Raw genomic sequence first — 21,058 nt, forward strand, 5'->3', positions numbered from 1 at the left:
TGAAATGGTATCAAGAAATGTTACCATTTTGTAGCTGTATTAAAAAATTTATTTGGCAGACATGCAGCGGGGCAAGATTTGTTTATTTCTGCATGAATGCATCAATAAAGAAATATCGCATTAACCATTTCCCAAAACCATACACAATTTTCTCAGTGAAGCATAACACTAAAAAAAATATTTAACTGTCTTTCAAAACCCAGAATTTTTTTTCCCATTAACAAGTTCTTTGCCCTCAAAGCATTTAATTTTTACATTAAATAAATAAATCCAGTCTTCTTTTACCCGGGAGTTATGAACATGGCTTTGTGGGAAAAATGCACCTCTTGAATTGGAAATGTTATAATAGGTTTTTAGACTTCTCCGAAGTAGTGGTTTCCTTTTGCCGAGGATTCAGACTCCTGAGGAGACTACTCCAGGTTCGCTGCTCATGAAGTACACTCGTAATTTGGATAATTAACTAAATGCAACAGAGTCATTACCTTTTCCCTAAAGCTGTTTTTTTTCTGTAGGAGTTTTCCCAAGTTAATTTAATATTGTCGGTTTTCCCAAGTTAATTTACTACTGCCAAATAGGTAAATCCTTCAGAGATTAGTCTCAAACCAGAGGTAGAAATCCGTGAGGCAGAAGACTTGCAGTGGTTTTTTCTGCGATTTTAAGTATGTTGCTCTTCCCGGTTTTCACAAACAAGGAAACATTTTTAATCCTATGCTTGATTGCTCCTATGAGGCAAAGCAAAAAAGGAAGGCGAGAGGACATTGTTTAGAAAAACAAAGCTCTCTTTGCCCCATCTGCCAGTCCCACTCCTGTCAATGCTGTGAGAAAATGCCGACTGCATCGATATATGTCAAGAGAACTGAAGCGCCACAAAATGCCGCAGACATTTTTCCCATACTGAAGTTTTGGGAAATGCAGGAGAATATTACAGAGGCAGCAATGCTTGATGAGCATCACTGAGGCAGAATTACAAGTAAAGATGTAGCACAGAAATTCAGATGAATAATTAAAGCACACCCTTCTGAGCTGCAGCGTGCTGCCTGGGTGTTTGAAAACAAGCCCCTGAGGAGTGGTTAAGGAGAGGCCTCTTCACTGAAGTGGCCCAGGATGTTCTCAGGGGCTGGAGAACCTCCAAAGCGAACCTGCAAAGGGAAAACAGAATTTTTATCCTGCACTTTCACACTTAGTTCATATGGAACCAAGCAATTTCTGCCAAATCCTGACCGATATGCTCAAATAAGCAGAAAAAAGAAAGCAAAATCAAGAATTAAAATGAAACAAGCCTGGGATTCCTTGTTGACAGTCATTAACCATATCATTTTCTTTCTGTGTAGACCACTGTTTCTTTCTCTGGTTTGCTCTGAGCAGACAGAAATTTTTTCACCACAGTTATACTCCCTTCCTCTGAAATGTTTATCACCAGGAGCACTCCACAGAGCTGACAGGGAAAGCACAGAGGCTCTGCTAGCAGACAGGCTCTATTAAGGTTTTTTGCTCGAGGCCAGCATCAGTGGAAACCAAAGTGCTCTCCATACACCAGATTAGCTGAGGTGGTCTCATGGCTCCGAAGGACTGAATTATTTCTGCCTCCCTCGCTTTAGGGCACACCTGCAGTTTGTAAGTTCATTTCCTTAGCACACCAGCTTCCAGCTCACGAGGCCATTTTTACTTTCTGTCATGCTGCAGTAGTTGTAAAGCCTCTTCTTCCCTTCATTTCTGTGCATCCCCTTGCTTGCCTCCATTCCAGCTCCTTCCTCTTCGACTTGTAAATTATTCATTCTGGCTGTCATCTAGCTCAATTTAATTCCAATTTGCAATGTCATTTGAAAAAAGCAGAGCAGATCTATCCTCCTATCCTATCCCATCTGCATGCATTGGGAATGGCCTCAGAAAGGAGAAGGAATCAGAGTGCAAAACTTCTGTTTATGTCTCTTCTGCCAGGAACAGATAACAGCACCTATTTCTGAAGAGTTCAGCAGAAGTTGCCACTTTTCCTTATACGATGTAATCATATGGCAAACAACGATGGGCCAAATGCATAATGAATGCTGATGGGCAAAAACTCTAGTCAAAGTCCCCACTGAGACAGAACAATTTTTTTTTTTCTCAGTAAATCCTTTTGCAAAGCTTTCCCTAAGATCAAATTTCTCTGTAGTTCAGCTGAAAAGGCAGGGAAGAAATTCCAAGAAAGTGACCGATGAACAAACAGATTCGAAGGAGAAGGGGGAATGATCAGGAAATACAGCCACTTATTTAAAGGAAGAATAAAAAGTCCCTCTAACCTTGAAGGAAAATAACCCTGTTAAAGAAAAGGAAACTGCGTCACTGCCATGGCTCTATTGCAAGAGTGAAGTCCGCGATTGATTTCTGTACCGCCTGGTAGGGTCAAGGCGCAGGGGCTCGCAGAGGGCTGCCCATCCGTGAGGATAACCCGGGGAGGTGGCAGCGGCTGCCCCTTTCACTTCGGGGCATCACTGCCTCTGTATGACTGAACCCCGCTTTGAAAGGGAGCCCCAAGAAGCTGAAATCAGTAACTGAAAAAGTTGCCACGCGCTATCGGCCAAGCCCAGGGGAGGGACGACACAGGCTCTCTCTGCACAAGGTCCTTTAACGATGCTGCCCAGGCGGCACAGCAGGCAGGAGGAGCGGTGTAGGGAAGCCCGGCCTCGTGGTGGTGGGTTACCGTGCCCTGGCCCCCAAACCCTTGGACACAGAAATCCCAGTTTACCTTCTGCTTACCTTCACTTCTCTCCATAGGTTTTAAAAGGCACATGCCTTATTTTTGCCTACTCTTCCTAGATTTTCCACGGGTGTTAAATTCCTACGGGTACTGCCATTTCCTACCCATCCCAACAGACTCAGCTCCTCCAGTGCACTAGCAGGGAATCGGAGAGCCACGGCGCTCCTTCTTCCATTAGAAAGAAGAACTAAGAAAGAGGTTAAAACCAGTTCAGCGCTGAAGGGCTCAAGGTCTAACTCTGTTCCCTTATCACACGCCACGCAGTATCTTGCCCCGGGCACAGCGCCTTGTGTTCGGGTGGGGGGGTCTGCCGGGGACGGAGGTGCTCTGCGCCAGAGCTGCAGCTACCAGTGGTCACCGCTCCGAGCAAACACAACGGCACGGCGAGAGTTCATGGCACCAGTCACACGTGCTGCACCTTACGTAACCTCATTTCTGACTCACGATTCAAAGAGCAGAACAGTAAGATTTATTATAACCCACCTTCTAATGCCAGAAAAGAGTACCTGTCAGAATATATATTAGAAAAAAAAAAATTCACTTCTTGTATTTTTTTCTTCTTCTTCCAGCTCTCCTTCCCCTTCCCCCACTTCTCACTTTCACGTGATGCTGAGCCACAGACTCTCCAGGCAGTTTCCCATCTAACCTATGCTTAAGATGGACTCCAAGGAGCAGATTTCCAGCGCAGAGATTTAGCTTTCCATCTCCAGTTAACAGTACCGGCAGCTCAGCAGCTAAGCCTTTGTGTGTAGCACCAAGCACTTACCCACACTATTATTTAAGCTGAGGGGTTTAATTAGATTTTGGTTGATTGATTCAGCTCAAGAACTGCTCCAAAGCTGTTTGCTCCAGTAGTGAAACCTTCAGGACAGCCCTACAGCCAGTAATACCCACAAGTTATTGACTGCAGTTGCTCAGTGATTTTTAGGCTGATGTCCTTGGGTAGCATTTTCCCCCTCTTCTTCTGAACCACAAAAATGAAATAATTTGCTGTCCTCTTTCAAGGTAAAGGGACACTGTCAGCCTAAAATAATTTCTTAACGGGCACTTTTTTTTTTCTCCCGGTGAACAAAAAAGACTGTGTTGCGAACTTCTGATGTTAAATGAAGAAGATGATAACCTATCTTACTGATGCTATTTTTTTTCCCCATTCTGTTTGCCTGGAGTCTCTTCTGGATTAATGTTTTCAGCCAGACACTTTCTCTATTTTGGCACTTCACACAGCAACGAAAGAAAAAATCTTCCAATAAACTAGACTTCTATTATCTGTTTTCACATAGATATTGTTTCTAATTTGTAAGTTACAACATTGTGAAAACCTGAAGCAAATGAGGATAGCCATCATTTTGATGAGGATTTTATAAAATGCTAATAAACATCATCTATTGCACTTGCATCTTTTGTCTCAATGCTCAAAGTACCTAGCAAATAGGAATTAAGACTCTTCCTAATCCTCCAAAAATAGCCTAATATTATGCCGATTTTCAAAGTGACATGATCAGAGCTAAAGGGACTGAGAGGTGTACCCCAAAACTCTGGTTCTCCTTGCTTTGCATTCATCCTCACGTTCTCCTTTTAGATTTCCAGTCTGGTCTGAAGCCACTTTCTAAAGTGGGATTAATTGCAGCTGCTGGAGTGTAGCATAATAATGGTGCTTTCTAATATAAAACTAATAGAATAACTTCTGGATATCTAATAATAGGGACTTTATTAATGAAGTCACGTGCAGGAACATGTCCCTTGCAAGGAAATCTGGGCCTCCAGGGAATGGCCAGAGCACTCCACTTCTTGATGTTGTTTTTTTGATCACTTCACAATACAACATGAAGTACTGATGAAAAACCAGCAAGCAGGGTACGTTGCCTGCATCTGCAGTACATGGATCGTGCATGTCTATCATGAGACAGGAGTAAAAGCAGGTATAGAAAGAAATGAACAGAACTCAGCAGCTCTTGCCAACCAAAATCTCCCAGAGTTTGTCTAATTACTCATTTTGCTCATACTAAGCACGTTTATAACCCTTCGCAATTTGCCATCATATTTCCATATTTGGTATGTTATTGTGCCCAAGTAAAAAGGACAATCCCAGGAAAAATCTAAACAGATCTCAGTATCTGAATGGACTGAATGACATTTGGTAAAGAATTAGTGATGTGACTGTAATCTCTTCCAAATGGCTTTTTCCAATTAAGTTCGGATCTCTTCCTGTATTTGCCACCATACTTCCATGACATTACTAATTCTTCCACATCTCAACCTCACTTCTGTCTTCAGGCCATCACAACCATAAAAGCTCTGCTACCACAACCATGGAAGATACCAAAACTGGATATCCAAAAGAAAGTCGCTATAACTCACAGGAAAAAGAAGCCAGAATAAGTGATGTGACTTCTGCTTCAGAAAGGCTTGTGTGCCTGGAAGCTTATTTGGTTTTTCCAACTGTAAGAACTGGTCTGAGGAGATTGTCCTTTCTAACAAATTTATTTAGCACTTCAGCGTCCTTTCCATCATAGATCTCAAACTGCATTGCTAAACAGAGTGTGTATCAAATTTGCATTTTAGAAGGGGAAACTTAGATACAGAGAAGCACGTGTAAACACTGAGTCAGTGGTTGATCTCAGAAGGGAATCACAGGGGAAATCCATCTACCCACCTTGAAGCCAGGGGAAGTTTTGCTACTGACGTTAGCAGGACCAGAATTTCACCCTAGCCATCTGATGCCTCTGCCATTTCCCTGGTAGAGTTAACAGCTCCACCAAAATCTCATCCAGGTAAAGCCATTTTGCTAATTTTGTCTCCAGAAGGCTGTCATCATTACAGCAGTAAGCTGTTCAGGGGGATAGTTAAGTGGTTGCGGCAGAATGCGCAGCTCTTGGGCGATACTTTTTCCCTTGCACATTGGTTATGATTAACAGTCATATACATCAAACAGAAGAAAGCATCATCTGGGCCCTATTTCCAAGCACTAATGATCTTAGAGCACCCAGAAAGATAGACCTGATAGACAAAACCCATCTGTTTCTGAGCCGATTTCATTATTTTGTACATCTGCTCAGTTCATTTCATTGGGTGTTAATACACTCTACTTCATAAGAATCTTTTACTAATGAAATAGTTGTTAAAGAATAATAATTTGCTTGATTGACTACTGTTCTCTGTATTGCTGCCTCTTCTGGATATCTGTCACACTGCAGATACTCAGAACAAGCCAGTCACTGCAGGGACTTTTCCAAAGAACCTTACTGAGATACAACAGCTCCTTGTTTAAACAAAGTCCTCTTGTGCCACCACGGGAAGACCCTTCTTCTGCTTCCTTTTGGGCACTCTTTTTTTCCTGTACAATTGTTATGTAATTTTTATATAGATTTTTATTATACTTTATTACTATATTGATGTGTGAATGTAAGCACGTGCATGCCTCAGTGGAGGGAATGACAAAGACAAAATGGGACAGCCGCAAGTTCCTTCTTTGTTTGTTTGGCTGTGTTTTGGGCTTGGTTTGGTTTTTTATTTACAGCTTTGATGGTCATTTTCACTTTGCCTTCCATTTTCATCATCTACCTTCTTGACATTATCCAACCTAGGGGGGACAAGGCTCTCTTGATATTGACTGTCTACAGTAATGCTTTAGTGAAAGGAGGGTTGCTTAGCTCCCCTTCTTATCTTCAGGGGATGAAACCTTCATCCTCTTCAACTCTGACATTAGCTGCTGGCTAAGGACAGTTGGTAAGAAATGAGCCCAGGTATCCTGTACAGTCATTCAGGTACCTTCTCTGTAACATATTAAGAAAGCACCACATATTGATTACTGCTTTTGTATGCTAGTAAGAATCTACGAGTGATTCACAACAACTAACAAAAAGCTCCATGCTTCACTACATATCCTGGCACCTCATACCTGATACTATCCAAAGCCTTGTTGATTCACTTTCCTCTAAGAGCAATACAGAATATGAAGCCGAAAGTGTGTGATAAGATTGCTTCACGCCTTCCCAGTTCTGCTGAAAAGACAGGAATTTCCCACTTCCCCGGTGCAATGCGGATAGCCGTGTAGGTCCAAATCCATCATCCTGCAGGGATGTCTCAGGGCTCACAGTGCAGCGCAGAAGCTTTGCTTTGTGATGAAGCTCTCATGGAAATGCCCCTCTCCACCCTACTTAGGGCGTCAGAAAGAGTCCTTGGGAGACACTCAAACAGCTGTCTTCTGCATAAGTTTACAGACAGGCTTTTAAGATTACTTAGACATCTTTTACCTGAGCAAAGAAACTAGGAAAAGTGGTCCTCTGATACATGATCTTTAATGGGCATGCAGGAGAGAGAGGCCTTTATTTATAGCACAGAAAGCTTGAAATGTATTTATTTATGTATTTAGCTGTTGTTTTATGTAGCACATGCTGGAAAACAATATCTCAGGATGCCTTTGCAAAAAAGCTTAGAAAGCCCATCTGTTTTACTAAGACCTGCAACTGTAGCACTGTAATCACATCTGATAGAGTTATCTCCCAGTATTTTCCTCCAGTCTTCCCTTTACTGCAAGCTAGAATCCTCCTGCCAATCTCTATGCGGGATGTTAGCACTACAAATAGATTGGAGACATATTTTATTTCCCCAAACTGTTTTTCACCTTCAGAACTTCATTTCATGTCTTCTTGCATCTTCCTGGAGAACAGCCTGAGCGACTAGAGCACAAACACCCTCACACCTTCTTCAGAAGAGATGCTTGAGAAATACAGCGATGCTTCTCCAGGCTGACCAGAGCTTCTGGTTTTGGTAAAGCCTGTTTTCCTTGATGGAAGTTTCCTCCTATTAAGAATGGCCTGGTTTTCCACATGTTCTGTTGAAGGGCTCTGAGAGATACAAATGAAATAATCCGCAGACTTTCTTGGCCCTAACTGAACATATTTGAAGGTTATACTTCTTTTAGTTAAAAATAATCATAGAGTCACAGAATCATGGAATCATGGAATGGTTTGGGTTGGAAGGGACCTTTAAAGGTCATCTAGTCCAACCACCCTGCCATGGGCAGGGACATCTACAACTCGATCAGGTTGCTCAGAGCCCCCTACAGTCTGACCTTGAATGTTTCCAGGGATGGGGCATCTACAGCCTCTCTGGGCAACCTGTTCCAGTGTTTCACCACTCTCATCATAAAACAAATTCCTTCCTTATATCTAGTCTGAATCTTCCCTCTTTTAGTTTAAAACCATTACCTTTTGCCTTGTCACTATAGGCCCTACTAAAAAGTCTGTCCCCAAATAATGGCTCTGTGTATATACTACTGAGAAGTATATTGATTTTGGCTGAACTACAAGTATGAGCAATAACAGCAACCAAAAATGTGATATGTTAGATTAAGACCAATTGTTAGAATTTGAGAGGTCTGATTCCTCACTCAGCGTACTGATATAAGCAGATTTTTTTTCCATGGAAGGAAAAATAAAATGCAGGTTTGTCCAATATTTTCAAACACTTTTTCCACTTATAACTGTGTGGTAATCTAAACTTATGCAAATTAGATTAAAACGAACTAGTTAAGTATGTAAATTATCAGCACATTTTGATGATAAAATGTTTCTCAGAAGGACAGTAAGAAGCAAAGATAGATCAAGATTTTTGAAAATACCTTATCATTTTAGAGGTTTAAATTAAGGCACTTTAAAAACTTCTAATTTGAGGAACAGAGCACATCTTCAGGAGGATCCTTTGGAAGGTCTTAGATAAAGTGCTCAGTAAAACAGAATTTAAAAAATATCACTGAGAGTTGGTTTAGAAGAAAAGCCGGGGGTTTTGTTCATGGTAGAACATGCACTGGTAGAAAAGGAAAAGCCAAAACCCAACTATCATCACACAGCCTCTCTAACAACAACAACAAAATCCTTCACCATAAATTTAGCATGGACCTGAACAAACCTGACGCTGTAAAAGATGGAGAGAACAGCTAAACGCTACAGCAAGGTGTGCTACGGAGCGCCCTGAACGACTGCTTACTGCTTCAGAAACCCCGCGTGGTGCTGCAGGACAATGCCATGTGAAGACGCTCATTTTCATCCAAGACAGCAGTAAAACCCTATTAAACAGCTTGACAGACTCATTAGCTGGAGCACAGTGCTGAAGAACAATATTGCTTTGGTATTACTCCACTAGCTCACTTGAAGCTCTCTCCACTGTACAATATAGACATGCTCTTCATAGGAAAACCTTAGCTCCCTTTATCCAGTGACAAAACCCCCTGCTGACTCAGTTAGTCCCTCAACCTTTATATTAAATTCCTGTCTTCAGCTTTTTGGAGCTAAATATAGTGCCGGTATGCTGAATGCTGTAAGCAGCAGATGAATCTAATGAGACCTGTATCCAAAATCCTAAAAGAACTCCGATGAAATGTCATATCCATATTTATTTGAAATGTTAAAAACTTTCAGTCTTCTCAGGCATAATTAAAATTTGTGTTCTGTATATGCGTTTCCCCTCTGGAAAAATAATGATCTATCATTTTAAAGGCATCAAAGCATGTTTGTACGATTGGCATCTGACAGATTTAATTAAAGTCGGGTTTCTTTGAAAAGTGATATCTATAATTCTGTTTAATGTAGGACTCCCTCTGTGCATTTTATATGTGTAGACAGGGAGCATGCCTCTATTTTCCCTCTTTTCTGACAGTAAATCTGTTTCTGGTATTAAAGAGCAATACATTGAAGCAAGCAGAAATTACACTAATTTTGTAGGTAAACTTCATGTATGCAATATATATTATACAATATATGTGTGTGTGTGAACTATATGGATTTTGTATTCAATGGAGTTAATTAGCGTCTATCTTGCTGCTGGTTTCACAGAGCTGGCTTAATACCTGAAAAGGTGCTTTGCTGAGCTTAGAACCCACCCCGATCTATACTTTCAAGACTCTTCAGCTTTCTGTCCTGAAGTGCAACCACAGCAGCCTGCTCCCACACACCGCTGGACCAGAACGTCAGCCTACAGAGGGCCTGGGTTTGTGTGCAGGCTGAGTAACAAAGAATGACGAATCGGGGGTTTTTCCCCACTACTACGAGAGAGATTCAAGATGTTGCCCCACTGAAATTTGCATGTCTTGCTTACCAAACGCGTTTGCAGTCATTAGCTAACCACAGTTCTACTAATTCCCATATCTGGAGGCTCTTTCGTTTAGTACTTCCTGTGGTGACTGTAATTACATTTCAGGGCTCGTTGGCTGGAGAAGTCAAATGACATGATATGAGAAGAGTAAGATTAAAGCAAGTTTTCAACTCTAAATGTCAAATATACAAGAATGTACTGTGAACTTGCACCAGCTGAGACTGTCACTCTTTATCCTATAGTTAGCTACACATAGAAATTGTCCTTTCTATTCTATTCCTTTTCCTTATAGCTATTGGTTAAATTATTATGCTCTGGTCACTTACTATATTGAACAGCGGGAGAAGGGCAAGTCAAGATAAAGTATACCAGAACCTGAAGTAATTTCTACAAACATAAACCCAGATTTTAAGAAGAGCTTTCTTCCAGTGGCCCTGAGGCAAACCTTGCTCACCATCTGGAATCTTTTATTTGTATTTATTAGTATTATTCAGAACTATAATTAGTAGGAATATCTATTAATAATTATTAATAATTACCATTATTATTTTGATCACAGGAAGTACAGCTATCTACTTAGGATCAAAAATACACTTGCATCTTTCAGGGACTTGTCAGGGATGTGGATGACACTACTTCAATCACAGGAGAGCCACATAAATAAATATAAATACAATTGAATAAAAAAATATAAATAGATATATTTATATTTATATGCTATATAAATATAATCCAATATGGAAACTGCTGTTTTTTCCCGACAGTAGCTGGTTCTGTTTTTCACCACCAAGAGAGGATGTTCAGTCCATACAGGGCTGAGAGAGAAGAATTTGTTTTGGATCAGGGGGAAATAAATGATGAAGGAATCTGGAAGTGTCAGTATATTAATACATGACTTGGAATACCTACAGGGAACACACAGGCAGTTGCTGCACTCAGTGTCTCCCCTTCTCCCAGCGCCGAGTGTAATTATAGACAGCAGCAACAGATGTTGCCAATAAGCTTAAAAGGAGAAAGGGAAGTGGTAGGAATAGAAATGCAGTGTCATATAGAAAAAAACAACAGGAGGGACACCTGAAAACGCGGTGACTTTCTCTCTCCCAAAGACAGACCCATGGCAGCAGTGCGCATCTCCCACTGCAGTGAAGCAGATGGTTGCAAAGGCTGTAACGGTACAAAGATCACAGAATATCCCGCAAAGCCATAGAAGGAAGGAAACCAGTAGCATTGCTTAATAGTCTGCTTATTTTACAGTCAAGTGGATTGCCAAGCAACTAAGCTATAACAAGTCCCATATTTAGGGGAAGAAATGTTTGTCTTCTGTCTGTCCCTGCTTGCAAATGGCAAGTGGAGGGCATTTCTAAGCCAGATAATTCGAGTACAGCATGTTCCCTGATCCCCGAGCCCATGCTGCTGAGCAGCCGGCGTTAATCACGGCAACAGTTGACACGCGTGCCTTGCCAGAGTCCAAGCTTAACACCATCATTGTGACTTTTACTCTCTACTGCTCAAAACAAAACAAAAAAACCCTGAAAAACCCTGCAATTACTCAGGAATCTGAGATTCCCACAGTACTTAACACAGCCAGATCTCTTTAGGATTACATAAACGACAACCCCAATGACAAAAAGAGCTTGATTTGGTTGTCTAAGCGTGCGCATCCAAAGCTGTTTGAGGTGCGTAGGGTAGCTGATACACCGACACAAGGCACAGACAGAGCACTCCCAGGGTCCGACAACTGGAGGCCACGTGAAATAAGTCCTAGGGCACCTGAAATGGCTCTGGATGCCTCATTTAGGCAACTGACCTGAGCCCCAAAAGGCCCCTTCATGTCTTGCATTCTTCAGCTGCATCACTTACCAATAAAAATGGGTTAGTATTGCTATTAAAAAGCACCTATATTGAAGTACAAATATATACAGTGTGTACATTTGGGAGCTGTGCTGGTGTGGCTGGGATAGTTAATTTTCTTCATAGTAGCTAGTATGGAGCTATGGTTTGGATTTGTGCTGGAAACAGTGTTGATAACACAGGGATGCTTTAGTTACTGCTGAGCAGTGCTTACACAGAGTCAAGGCCTTTTCTGCTTCTCGCACCACCCCACCAGCGAGTGGGCTGGGGGCGCACAAGAAGTTGGGAGGGGACACAGCCGGGACAGCTGACCCCAACTGACCAAAGGGATGTTCCACACCATATGACGTCATGGTCAGCACATAAAGCTGGGGGAGGAAGGAAGAAGTAGGGGACGTTCGGAGTGATGGTGTTTGTCTTCCCAAGCAACGGTTACGCGTGATGGAGCCCTGCTTTCCTGGAGATGGCTGAACCCTGCCTGCTGATGGGAAGTAGTGAAGGAATTCCTTGTTTTGCTTTGCTTGTGTGCGAGGCTTTTGCTTTACCTATGAAACTGTCTTTATCTCAACCTCAATCAAGTTTTCTCACTTTTCCAATTCTCTCCCCCATCCCACCATGGGGGAGTGAGCAAGCGGCTGTGTGGTGCTTAGTTGCCGGCTGGGGCTAAACCACGACAGCAGCACATCTTAAATCACTCACAAAGACTAAAGATGTAGTATTCCTTCTGTATACAAGCAGATATTCAAGACTCTCAACCAAGAGAATCATCTTGTAAACACAATGCTCAAGCCTGAAGACAGATGTGGTTAGGGCAAACGACAGAAGATGCTAAGGGATAACACTTCAAGACTCTGTGTAGTTGGGTCCCTATGCCAAGGCATCTTGCCGCTGGGGAAGGACAATGCAGCAACAAAACAAGCCCAGAGGTTGTATAGGTAAGTGGGGCAAAATGACCCCAGCCTGGGCCATCGACACCCACGACATTATTTCAAGGATAAATCTAGTTGGTCAGCCTCAGGACTACTAGCCCACAGGAGAAGATGTAATTATCTGAATGCTTTGATAGATGTTTGTTATCTCCTTAGTGGCTTTTCAGGAGGCACCTGACTACCTTTATTCAGAAGATATGTCTTTTTCCCTAGCTCAGCTCTCTGACATCGATGTTTTCCAGGATTCTGCCTAATGGCAATAGAATAAAATTTAAGATGTGATGAAAAACTATAATTTAAGTGTACAAGCAGTACCTCAACCTAGACTGATTTCACATTAATGCCGAGCTGAAATACTAAGGAATTAAAAAGAATTGTTAAAAAGTAATTACTTAAAACAACCAGAGAATTTTGAAACTGATTCTTTTTGTAATGCGCTGTTTTACTTAAAATAATATGATCAAATTAATGACAAAACCACTGTTTTCCTTCAACCTGAAATGATACTAAGAATCAAAGTAGAATTCAGCAATGGAAACATCCACGGGCTGATCAGCGCTAAAATTTGATTGGAATATGAGTAAAATGTCTTTGCTTGGAAAATTGCTACATTTAAAGTCACCGTTTTCAGTTCCAAATTTACTACTTTTCATAGCCTTGACTCAGTTCCTCTCTTTATATCCCAACACTAAAGTTGACAGCAGAAACCCCCAAACCCACAACTGACAGCTAGCCTTCTCCCTGAAGCAGTGGGTGTTATATGGAGAGTGTAACATGAAAAGGTAACGTATAGCTTGTTTATTACATGAACATACATGTGCTTTTATTCTTTCACCTAGTAACTGCCACAAACACAACCAGAGAACACAAAAATAGGGGCATAAATAACTACAACGTAAAATCCTGCCATTGCTTCAAGCAAGTGCTGCTCTGCAAGCACAGCAGCTACCTTCCACTCACCACAGGCACTTGCTGCTCAAGAGCTTTTAAATCTTGCTCAAAGCAGGTGAAATTAGTGACTGGAATTGGAAGAAACATTGTGTTGTGCAGAGATGCACTGGGATGAAAGTGCTTCCAGCAGTGAAGCTGTAGCTGAAGAGCGAAATTCTCTTCCTTACCTGTTAAAGACGACCCTTGTCAGTCCACTCGGAGACCAGAAAGTCCCACTGAGCAGAAAACTTAACTACCTAACAGGATGTGATGAGAAGTCCCCTCTCAAAACTAGGTGCTTAACAAAATAGTCCACGAAACAATTTCCAAGAAAATGTCAAGTACTATAACTACACAAACCACAGAGTGGCCATAGCAAAGGGATGGAGCCTGAAGACCAGCCAGATGTGTTTGTAGCAGACAAAATGAGGAATTCTGGTGTCTGAGATGCACTGTGCATCACGCTGAGCCTGATCAGCCAAACCGCATGCAGCACTGGGAGTCAGTCACTAGCAACAAATAAAAAAGCGACAGGTTCAAGATAAAAATATGAGAGACCGCTCCAAGCCAAATAACTGAAGGCCATGTCATAGATAACAGTAACTATTTTCTCTAGATGTCTGTTTGCTTCCCTTCTCCAGGAGGACAGCCTGGTTTTCGTCTTACTTCTCTTCCTTACCGTTTCAGGGATTCTAGAAAAAATGAGTAAGTCTCTCAGCTTCAGAACAGATTTATATCTACTTTCAAAATACTCAGTGCCTATCTGTTAATTGAAAATACATACGTATCCTTTGGCTACCTATACTTTGGATACTTTGACTTGTTCATGCCAGAGACCTAGCTAAGCCCTCTCTGTAGCTGACCAAGCTCTCTAGACCTGGTCTGTCCACCACAGAGTGAGAAATGGCTTTTTTTAGATTTACTGAATTAATTCAGTGCACCTTTTTATGCTCAGGTAACCTACATGGCATGCTGTATGGGCTGTAAGAGAAAGGAGAGCATCATGCTTTTTACAGCTGAGGACTGTAAAAGACTAAGCTTCCAGGGAGAACCTGAAACACGGACTGTTGGAAGTGATCATACAGCACATGAAACAGTGGCATGTTCAGTGATTTTCTCCACTCTCATCTTTAGAGTTCTGAAAAATCGGGAGGAAAATTGAGGTAGCTCTTCCAGGAAGCTCCCAATACACATTCTGAAAATACAAGATTTTTGAGAGTAAAGGGAAAACTACCCAGCAGGAAAATCTCCGTGATGCTCAATGGGTGAATAGGCCTACGCTCAGTTATCCGAGCTCTGAACAAAAGTGCCCACGGAGCAGCTGGAAGCTGCAGGAGATCTCATCAATAAGCAGAGACTTTCAGTTATTTTCCCTGAACTACAAGATGCTAGATCTAAAGCAAGCAATGGATTGAAAGGAATCTTACAGCAGATGCAGCTGAAAGGAGAGAAGGCATCACTAAGGAGGGCATAAATGCATTTGCTGTACTCACTTGTTCATTAGAGAAAGAGAAGGGGAAAAAAGATGCAAATTAAATGGAAATGCCTCATTTTCACAGGAGCTGAAAATAACACGGCAGCCCATGGGAAGGCACAGCTGGTACTCAGGCTTATTGCTACCATCAAGGCTGAATGGCTAGCAGGATTAGGAGCAAGCCAGGCTCAAACAAAACAGCACCAGGCAGTTTCTCCTCTCTCCCACTCCCGCCCCGGTTCTGCTCTTTCCTGCTAACCACACCGTTCACTCACATCCCACTATTAATTCCATTTCCAACGGCAGGCTGCACCGATCTGTGCACAAGATTACAGCTTGGGCTCCTGCCCGTTTTGTTACAGCACAGATTGCTTCCTGCATTGAAGAGGGAACCATCTGGGAGGAAGAGCAAATGCTCAGCTACTTAATTGGTGCTTTCAGTAAAAGAGGGTACAGTCGGGATTGACAGACCTAGAGAAAAATCACAAAAGCAGCCATCAGAAAGTGAGGGAAGGAAAAAGGAGCCTGCTTCCACTCCAAACTCTGAAAAGATTTGGAAATAAAGTAGGGTTTGTGTCAACCCCCTCAACCCTGCATCACCTGGGTTGTCACAGCTTCACCACCCCAGTACTAGAGACGCTGCCCTGTTTTCCCACGCCACGCAGGAGCAGAGGGACCGGCTCCATGAAACGATAAACTCTTGTTCATACAGCAGTCAAGGACTGCATGATAACATTTAGTACGGCAAATTGCCTGCTATCCACCTTCTCATCTAGGTACCAGAGTAAAGGGAGACTGGTGTCTTGATTTTCATTTCTAAAATGGCCTCATTTACTAAAATCACTTCAACAGCATTTCCAGCATTTTCCAGCATTTCCATTTTACATCTTAAGGATGTCTCTTGATTTCTTCATGGGAATGGCAGCAGGTCTTCATGAAGGAAGGGTGGGCAGGATTAAGCATTCCACCATCAAACCTGTTCTGCCTCTCCTACTGCTTCTCTCATCCTCCCCCCTCTCTTACCCATACATACTCCTGGCTGTCTATTCGGCATATGAGATTTTAGCTCTCACACTTTCCAAATCCCCCACAATTCGAGAATTTACTATTCCAGGATCTTCCATGTTGCAGACTTCCTTCTCTCTTCTAGCTCATCACACCTCCTCAATTTTCTTGTTGCTCAAGAATGAAGATGATCTGACCTCCTCCTTCAGGTTCCCAACTGTTCTTCAGGTTTCCAACTGTTCTTATTCTTCAGCTTATTTCAGTCTCCACAGATCAGCCATCTAGCTTGTCCTTGATTTTGCAACAGCTTGCAAAATATATTTTGTGCTCGATTCTTGTTTTTGTCAGAATCTCAAAAGTTTTAAAACCAGCTCAAGTTTAGATCAAGAACAGAACATAAACAGTAGGCTGTCTGGTGTAAAGACTAACTTTTAGACCACCTTGGACAATGGCTTAAGTGCTGAACTATGACAGATAACACCCTCATAAATTTAAGAAGGCCCTTCTCACCTCATGCTCTCAGAATGGTTGATGCTCTGCCACTGCGGATCAATAGAAATGTCTCTAGACCTTCCTACAAGCAAGCATCTCAGAGAAGCATGGCCATATCTAGGGGTAGGGCAATTACCACTACCTAGTATCCATTTTCTTGGCGTCCTCCAAACATGTATCATTAGCTTTGCAGAAACATCACCAAAGGGCTGACTGCAAGATCAAAGAAAACAAAGTTATTCATTTGTTATGCTTAGAAACTGTAGTTCATCTTCGGCAGATGTGAACTTCAAACCCTTTATCAAAGGTCATTCATGCTTGTTAAGAAATCTGAGAGCACAGCAAACAAGCAGCTATTTCGTTTTGAGTTTCTGGAAACTACAAGAATTGTTATAGAAGACATTAAAAACAGAAACAATAAACCGTGTTGACCTTTTTACATGAATATTACTTTAAAGTACTTTGACCTGCCTGCACTCATATTTTGATGCAGTATAGATCATGGACATTCTTATTTCAGCTAAGAAAATTTATTTCAATTAATCTTAAACCTTGTTAACTCAATATAGTCCTAATTGAGAATCTGTGTAGGTTTTTTTTGTACCAGCTTAATTAACCTTGTTAAAAAAAAAAAAATCACACTTTTATTTAAACCTAAGTAAGGACACATACAGGCAAACCTTGTAAGAGATCATGTACTATTTCTGAGAATAGTAATCACAGAAAAGACTGATCTCATCAATCAGCCTAAGCTCTTAAGAGCCCAGCACAAAGGTTTTCAACACCTATTTAGGACAAGTCTTTAATTGCTTGAAACCATCTTGACACACTGTTCCCAAAGAAAAGGTGACCAGCTGTAAATGGCCAATACTCAAACTCAATTGCAGTGACTCCTACCATAAGTCAGCTGCTGTTGTTGGCTTATTTTTGGACATTAACATCTTGCAGTAGCTGGTGTGAAATCACTTGCACAGAAGCAATCAGATAAAACCTGAGTCTGTGAAGGCCATGTTTTGCCTTGGGGTCATGTATGAGGCCCTGGAAAAAGCAGCTTTATAAAGAAAAAAAGGAAGTTACCTCTACTTTTGCTCATAGCTAGCGTTCTATTCTTCTTACAAAGAATGAAAGCAAATGAAATGTTGGAAAACGAGGTGATTTTTTTAAATGTTCTAAAATATTTCTTGTCATATCATGATTACCTCATTCACCAGTTATTTTATAGTTTAGTGTTTCAGATTGCTGATCACAAGTTTATTTTGATCTGATTTCATTCTGACTATATCCACTGGTAACTTTTGCTATTATTTGACTGGCCATCCTCATTTTCTTCTTCAAAATTATTTAATCAGCCCAGTTCTGTGAGTTTGGATGCTGGAAAGCAGAAGCATGTCCCAACGACTATGATTCAAGTTTAGCAGTTAATTGTTGCACAACTTTCCCTTTGAAAGTTATTTCTAGACTGAACTTCTGAAATACAGACAGGACTAACAGCCAGATTTTAGCCTATTTAAAAAAAAAAAAAACAAAAAAAACCCCACAAAAAACCAACAAAGCAATCAATAACCTCCAGCAGCTGATTTTCAGAGATGAAATTCCAATTTCTGGAAGCCAACTTGGCAGCATAATCCTCCCTTACCTATCCATAAGGCAGCACATGAGTCAGCTGCAATGCAGGCTTGCCCATGCCGCCCACGATAGACCTCCACCCTCTTCTGTCAGTATGTCTGCAATGCTTCTGGAGAGAAGAGGGTACTTCGATTTCCAGATGTATAAACACTTTTGGGCTCCCCACACAGGGGAACAACACGAGTTACTAGCTACCGTGGTACTGAATTTCCCGTTCCCAGAGAGAAGCAGTAAGACCACAGCTTCACACCAGCATCTCCACTATATGGGAGATGGCTTCAGGCTCTCCCTTCACTAGGAAAAAACTGCTTTAGCTTTGGCCAACTAGTCTGTTTTGCAATCCTAATAAAAACAAGGCAGTTACAGTTTTAACTCACAGCAGCCATCAAAGTAAAAAAAAAAAAAAAATTAAAAACATATATATACACATACTACACACATAAATAAAAACTGGGAGGTTTTTTTAACTCCTTCATCCATAGTTCGATTGTTCAATGACATAAAGACACCTCTTTCTTCCTAGTGTAAACCGAAACACATTTGGAGTACATGCAAATCAGTGAACTAAAGGAGAATAACCGAAAATGCAGCCACCGCGTATTTACTGCCAGGCTGCAGGCAGCAGCTGCTGCCCGCAGTGCCTCGCTCTACAGTGACGGTGGCTGCGCCGACGTTCCAGATTAGGGAGTCACATCTCTTCGTTCCCTCGGGGAAGCCTGGTGTATAAGGGGATACTATCAAGGATGGCAAGTCCAAACATGAGCCTTTTCTTCTTGCCTTTTTGCATAATTTGTGTGAGTATTTATCTATACTTTATTTTATGGAAGAATTAATTGAATGTCTCTATAGACACACAAACAAGACATAACCTAACTAAATGCCAGGCACGTAGTGCACTCAACTCCCGCAGTACAGGGCACTGGTTTTCAATCTACAGCTTCATTCCTCTCTGACACGCAGCCAAGACCCGCAGAGGCTCTAAGTCATTAGCATACATGCAATGCCCCAGAGCAACCAAGCTAATGTCTCTTTGCATCCAGACAGGTCACAGCAGGCTGTGACACGCAATGCCCACAGCAATGCCACCTTCCACGGCATGGAGGTTCATCCTAGCATAGCAAGAACCCCAGTCGTGAAACTATTTGTACCTATGAAGATAATTCTAGAAAAGGTCCTCTGTAAAGGCCTCTGAACGCCCATTCTTTGTGCGACCCCTCTCTGCCGTGACAGACCACCAGCACTTTATCCTGGGTAGGCAACTTAATCTCTTGGTCATTGTAGCTGTTGTATCCCTATGGGCTAGGGCAACACCCAGTAGTCCCACTACAGCATGTGTAAATAATATTAAAGAGGATATACTATGTCTACACTTGAGAAATCCTTCATCCCAGCGCCATCTCCTTGTGCTATCATAACATCCCAGCTGTAGCCCCAGAAAGACATCACTAGCAGGTCAGCAGTCGTAGAGGAATCTGCTCCCACTTGTACTGTCACAGAGCCTCTCTTCTGTCCTGTGACAAAAGACACCGTATCCTCCCGCACAACCTGCATCAGGCCTCTCACACCTGGGTGACTTCTTGGAGGGACTTCCACTCTTGAATGCGACGCTTACAGCTCAGGTCTTGCTGCTTTTTATCCGACTGCTCTTTTCCACCATTCGGAGCTTTCCTCCATCCATCTGCACAGGCAGCCTGATTATCACCCTCTTCGTTCTGTACATAATAATAACAGCTTATCTGGAGTTATCACTGTGGACCACGCAAGCAGCAGAGGACACAGAGAATAACCAGGCTGATATACGTTGCTGAGTTACAGGAACACTTTCCCCGGCTTAGTTAACCCTCTAGCAGACCTTTGCCTCCACTCACTGCCTATAAAATTTCCAGGGCTTTTTAGCTGAACTGTTTGGGCTCATGCCCTTGTGGATGGCAAAGCACAGCATGGGATCTTCACACACAACTCGACACACTTCTTTACCAGCTCATTTGACATTTCTAATCTAGTGTATTCTCTTCGATAATCTAAATCAAAGCTTGAGAGTATTTTATCAGCAGATGGATGGTTTGAGTGACTGGTTACTACCCCTATGCAAATACAGTGGCACAATTTACTACCACTGTGACAGTCTTAGATACCTTACTAATGCCAGTAATGAATGCAGCTGACAGGGGAAAAGGTTAGTGGTGCTAATATTTTCCACATTCAGCTCTTTTCCTGAATGTTAAATATACCTTTTTAGCATCTTTCAGTATTGCTAATTACAATGCTTTTATTTATTTTTTTTTAAATATTTGCGACCAGCAGTATTTTCCTTGTGCCAAGTCAGTTCAGTCAGTGTGACTCATGTTTTAAGTATCAGTAAGCCAGTGATTTACGCAGTTCAGGTTCTGCTTGGGATGCTATCTTCTTACAGCAGTTTTTCCTTTTCTTGTAGCAGAGATCTTACAAGTAGAGTCAGCTGCCATTTTCTGAGCTCCATGGAGCTGTAATACATGCCCTTCCCCTCAGAATTTGCTTTCTAGTGGTGTCCTCATCATATAATCCCTTACTACTTTTAAAAAATGCAGCAAACACATAAAGCGAAAAATATCTGATCTCCTTTTTCTACTCCCATCCAGGAACTTTTAAAATATGTAATTGAGTACATTTTCCTTTTGCTGCACTTGCACATCCACAACTCATCAACCTCAAGATTCCTTTTGCTGCACTTGCACATCCACAACTCATCAACCTCAAGACCATATCCTCTCAAAACTCCTTGATGCACCACAACACAGGTGCTTCCACACTCAGGCGAGTACAGCAGGAAGTCCAAATACACAACAGCTTTCCAAGACTCATTCCTAGTGGTAAAATGTAAGTCAGCATTTGCTGGAGTGATGATATACGTGAAATCGTATCATTACTGTAGATTGCAAAATC

General features: G+C 41.9%; 1 protein-coding gene across 6 annotated transcripts in view; it reads right to left on the reverse strand.

Annotated features, from left to right (window-relative positions):
• Nucleotides 1-21,058, reverse strand: part of ST7 (suppression of tumorigenicity 7) — a 155,804-nt gene that overhangs the window by 85,574 nt on the left and 49,172 nt on the right. Inside the window, exons 1-2 of one of the 6 annotated variants that reach the window (XM_087764678.1) lie at nucleotides 19,702-19,815; nucleotides 16,529-16,723 (exon numbers count right to left, since the gene is read on the reverse strand). The exons of 3 other annotated variants lie outside the window; for them this stretch is intronic. Coding sequence is in view for 1 of the 3 variants with exons in the window: in XM_087764673.1 (XP_087620799.1) it covers nucleotides 10,904-10,993 (90 nt within the window). In the remaining 2 variants the exon portion in view is untranslated. Of the gene's footprint in view, nucleotides 1-10,903; nucleotides 10,994-16,528; nucleotides 16,724-19,701; nucleotides 19,844-21,058 lie in introns of those variants that run through there. 2 more of the 6 variants (XM_087764673.1, XM_087764677.1) reach the window with 2 other exon arrangements.

This window comes from Nipponia nippon, unplaced genomic scaffold (assembly GCF_047370975.1).
Source record: "Nipponia nippon isolate SJK-2023a ecotype South Korea unplaced genomic scaffold, ASM4737097v1 scaffold_3, whole genome shotgun sequence".
Classification (NCBI taxonomy): domain Eukaryota; kingdom Metazoa; phylum Chordata; class Aves; order Pelecaniformes; family Threskiornithidae; genus Nipponia; species Nipponia nippon.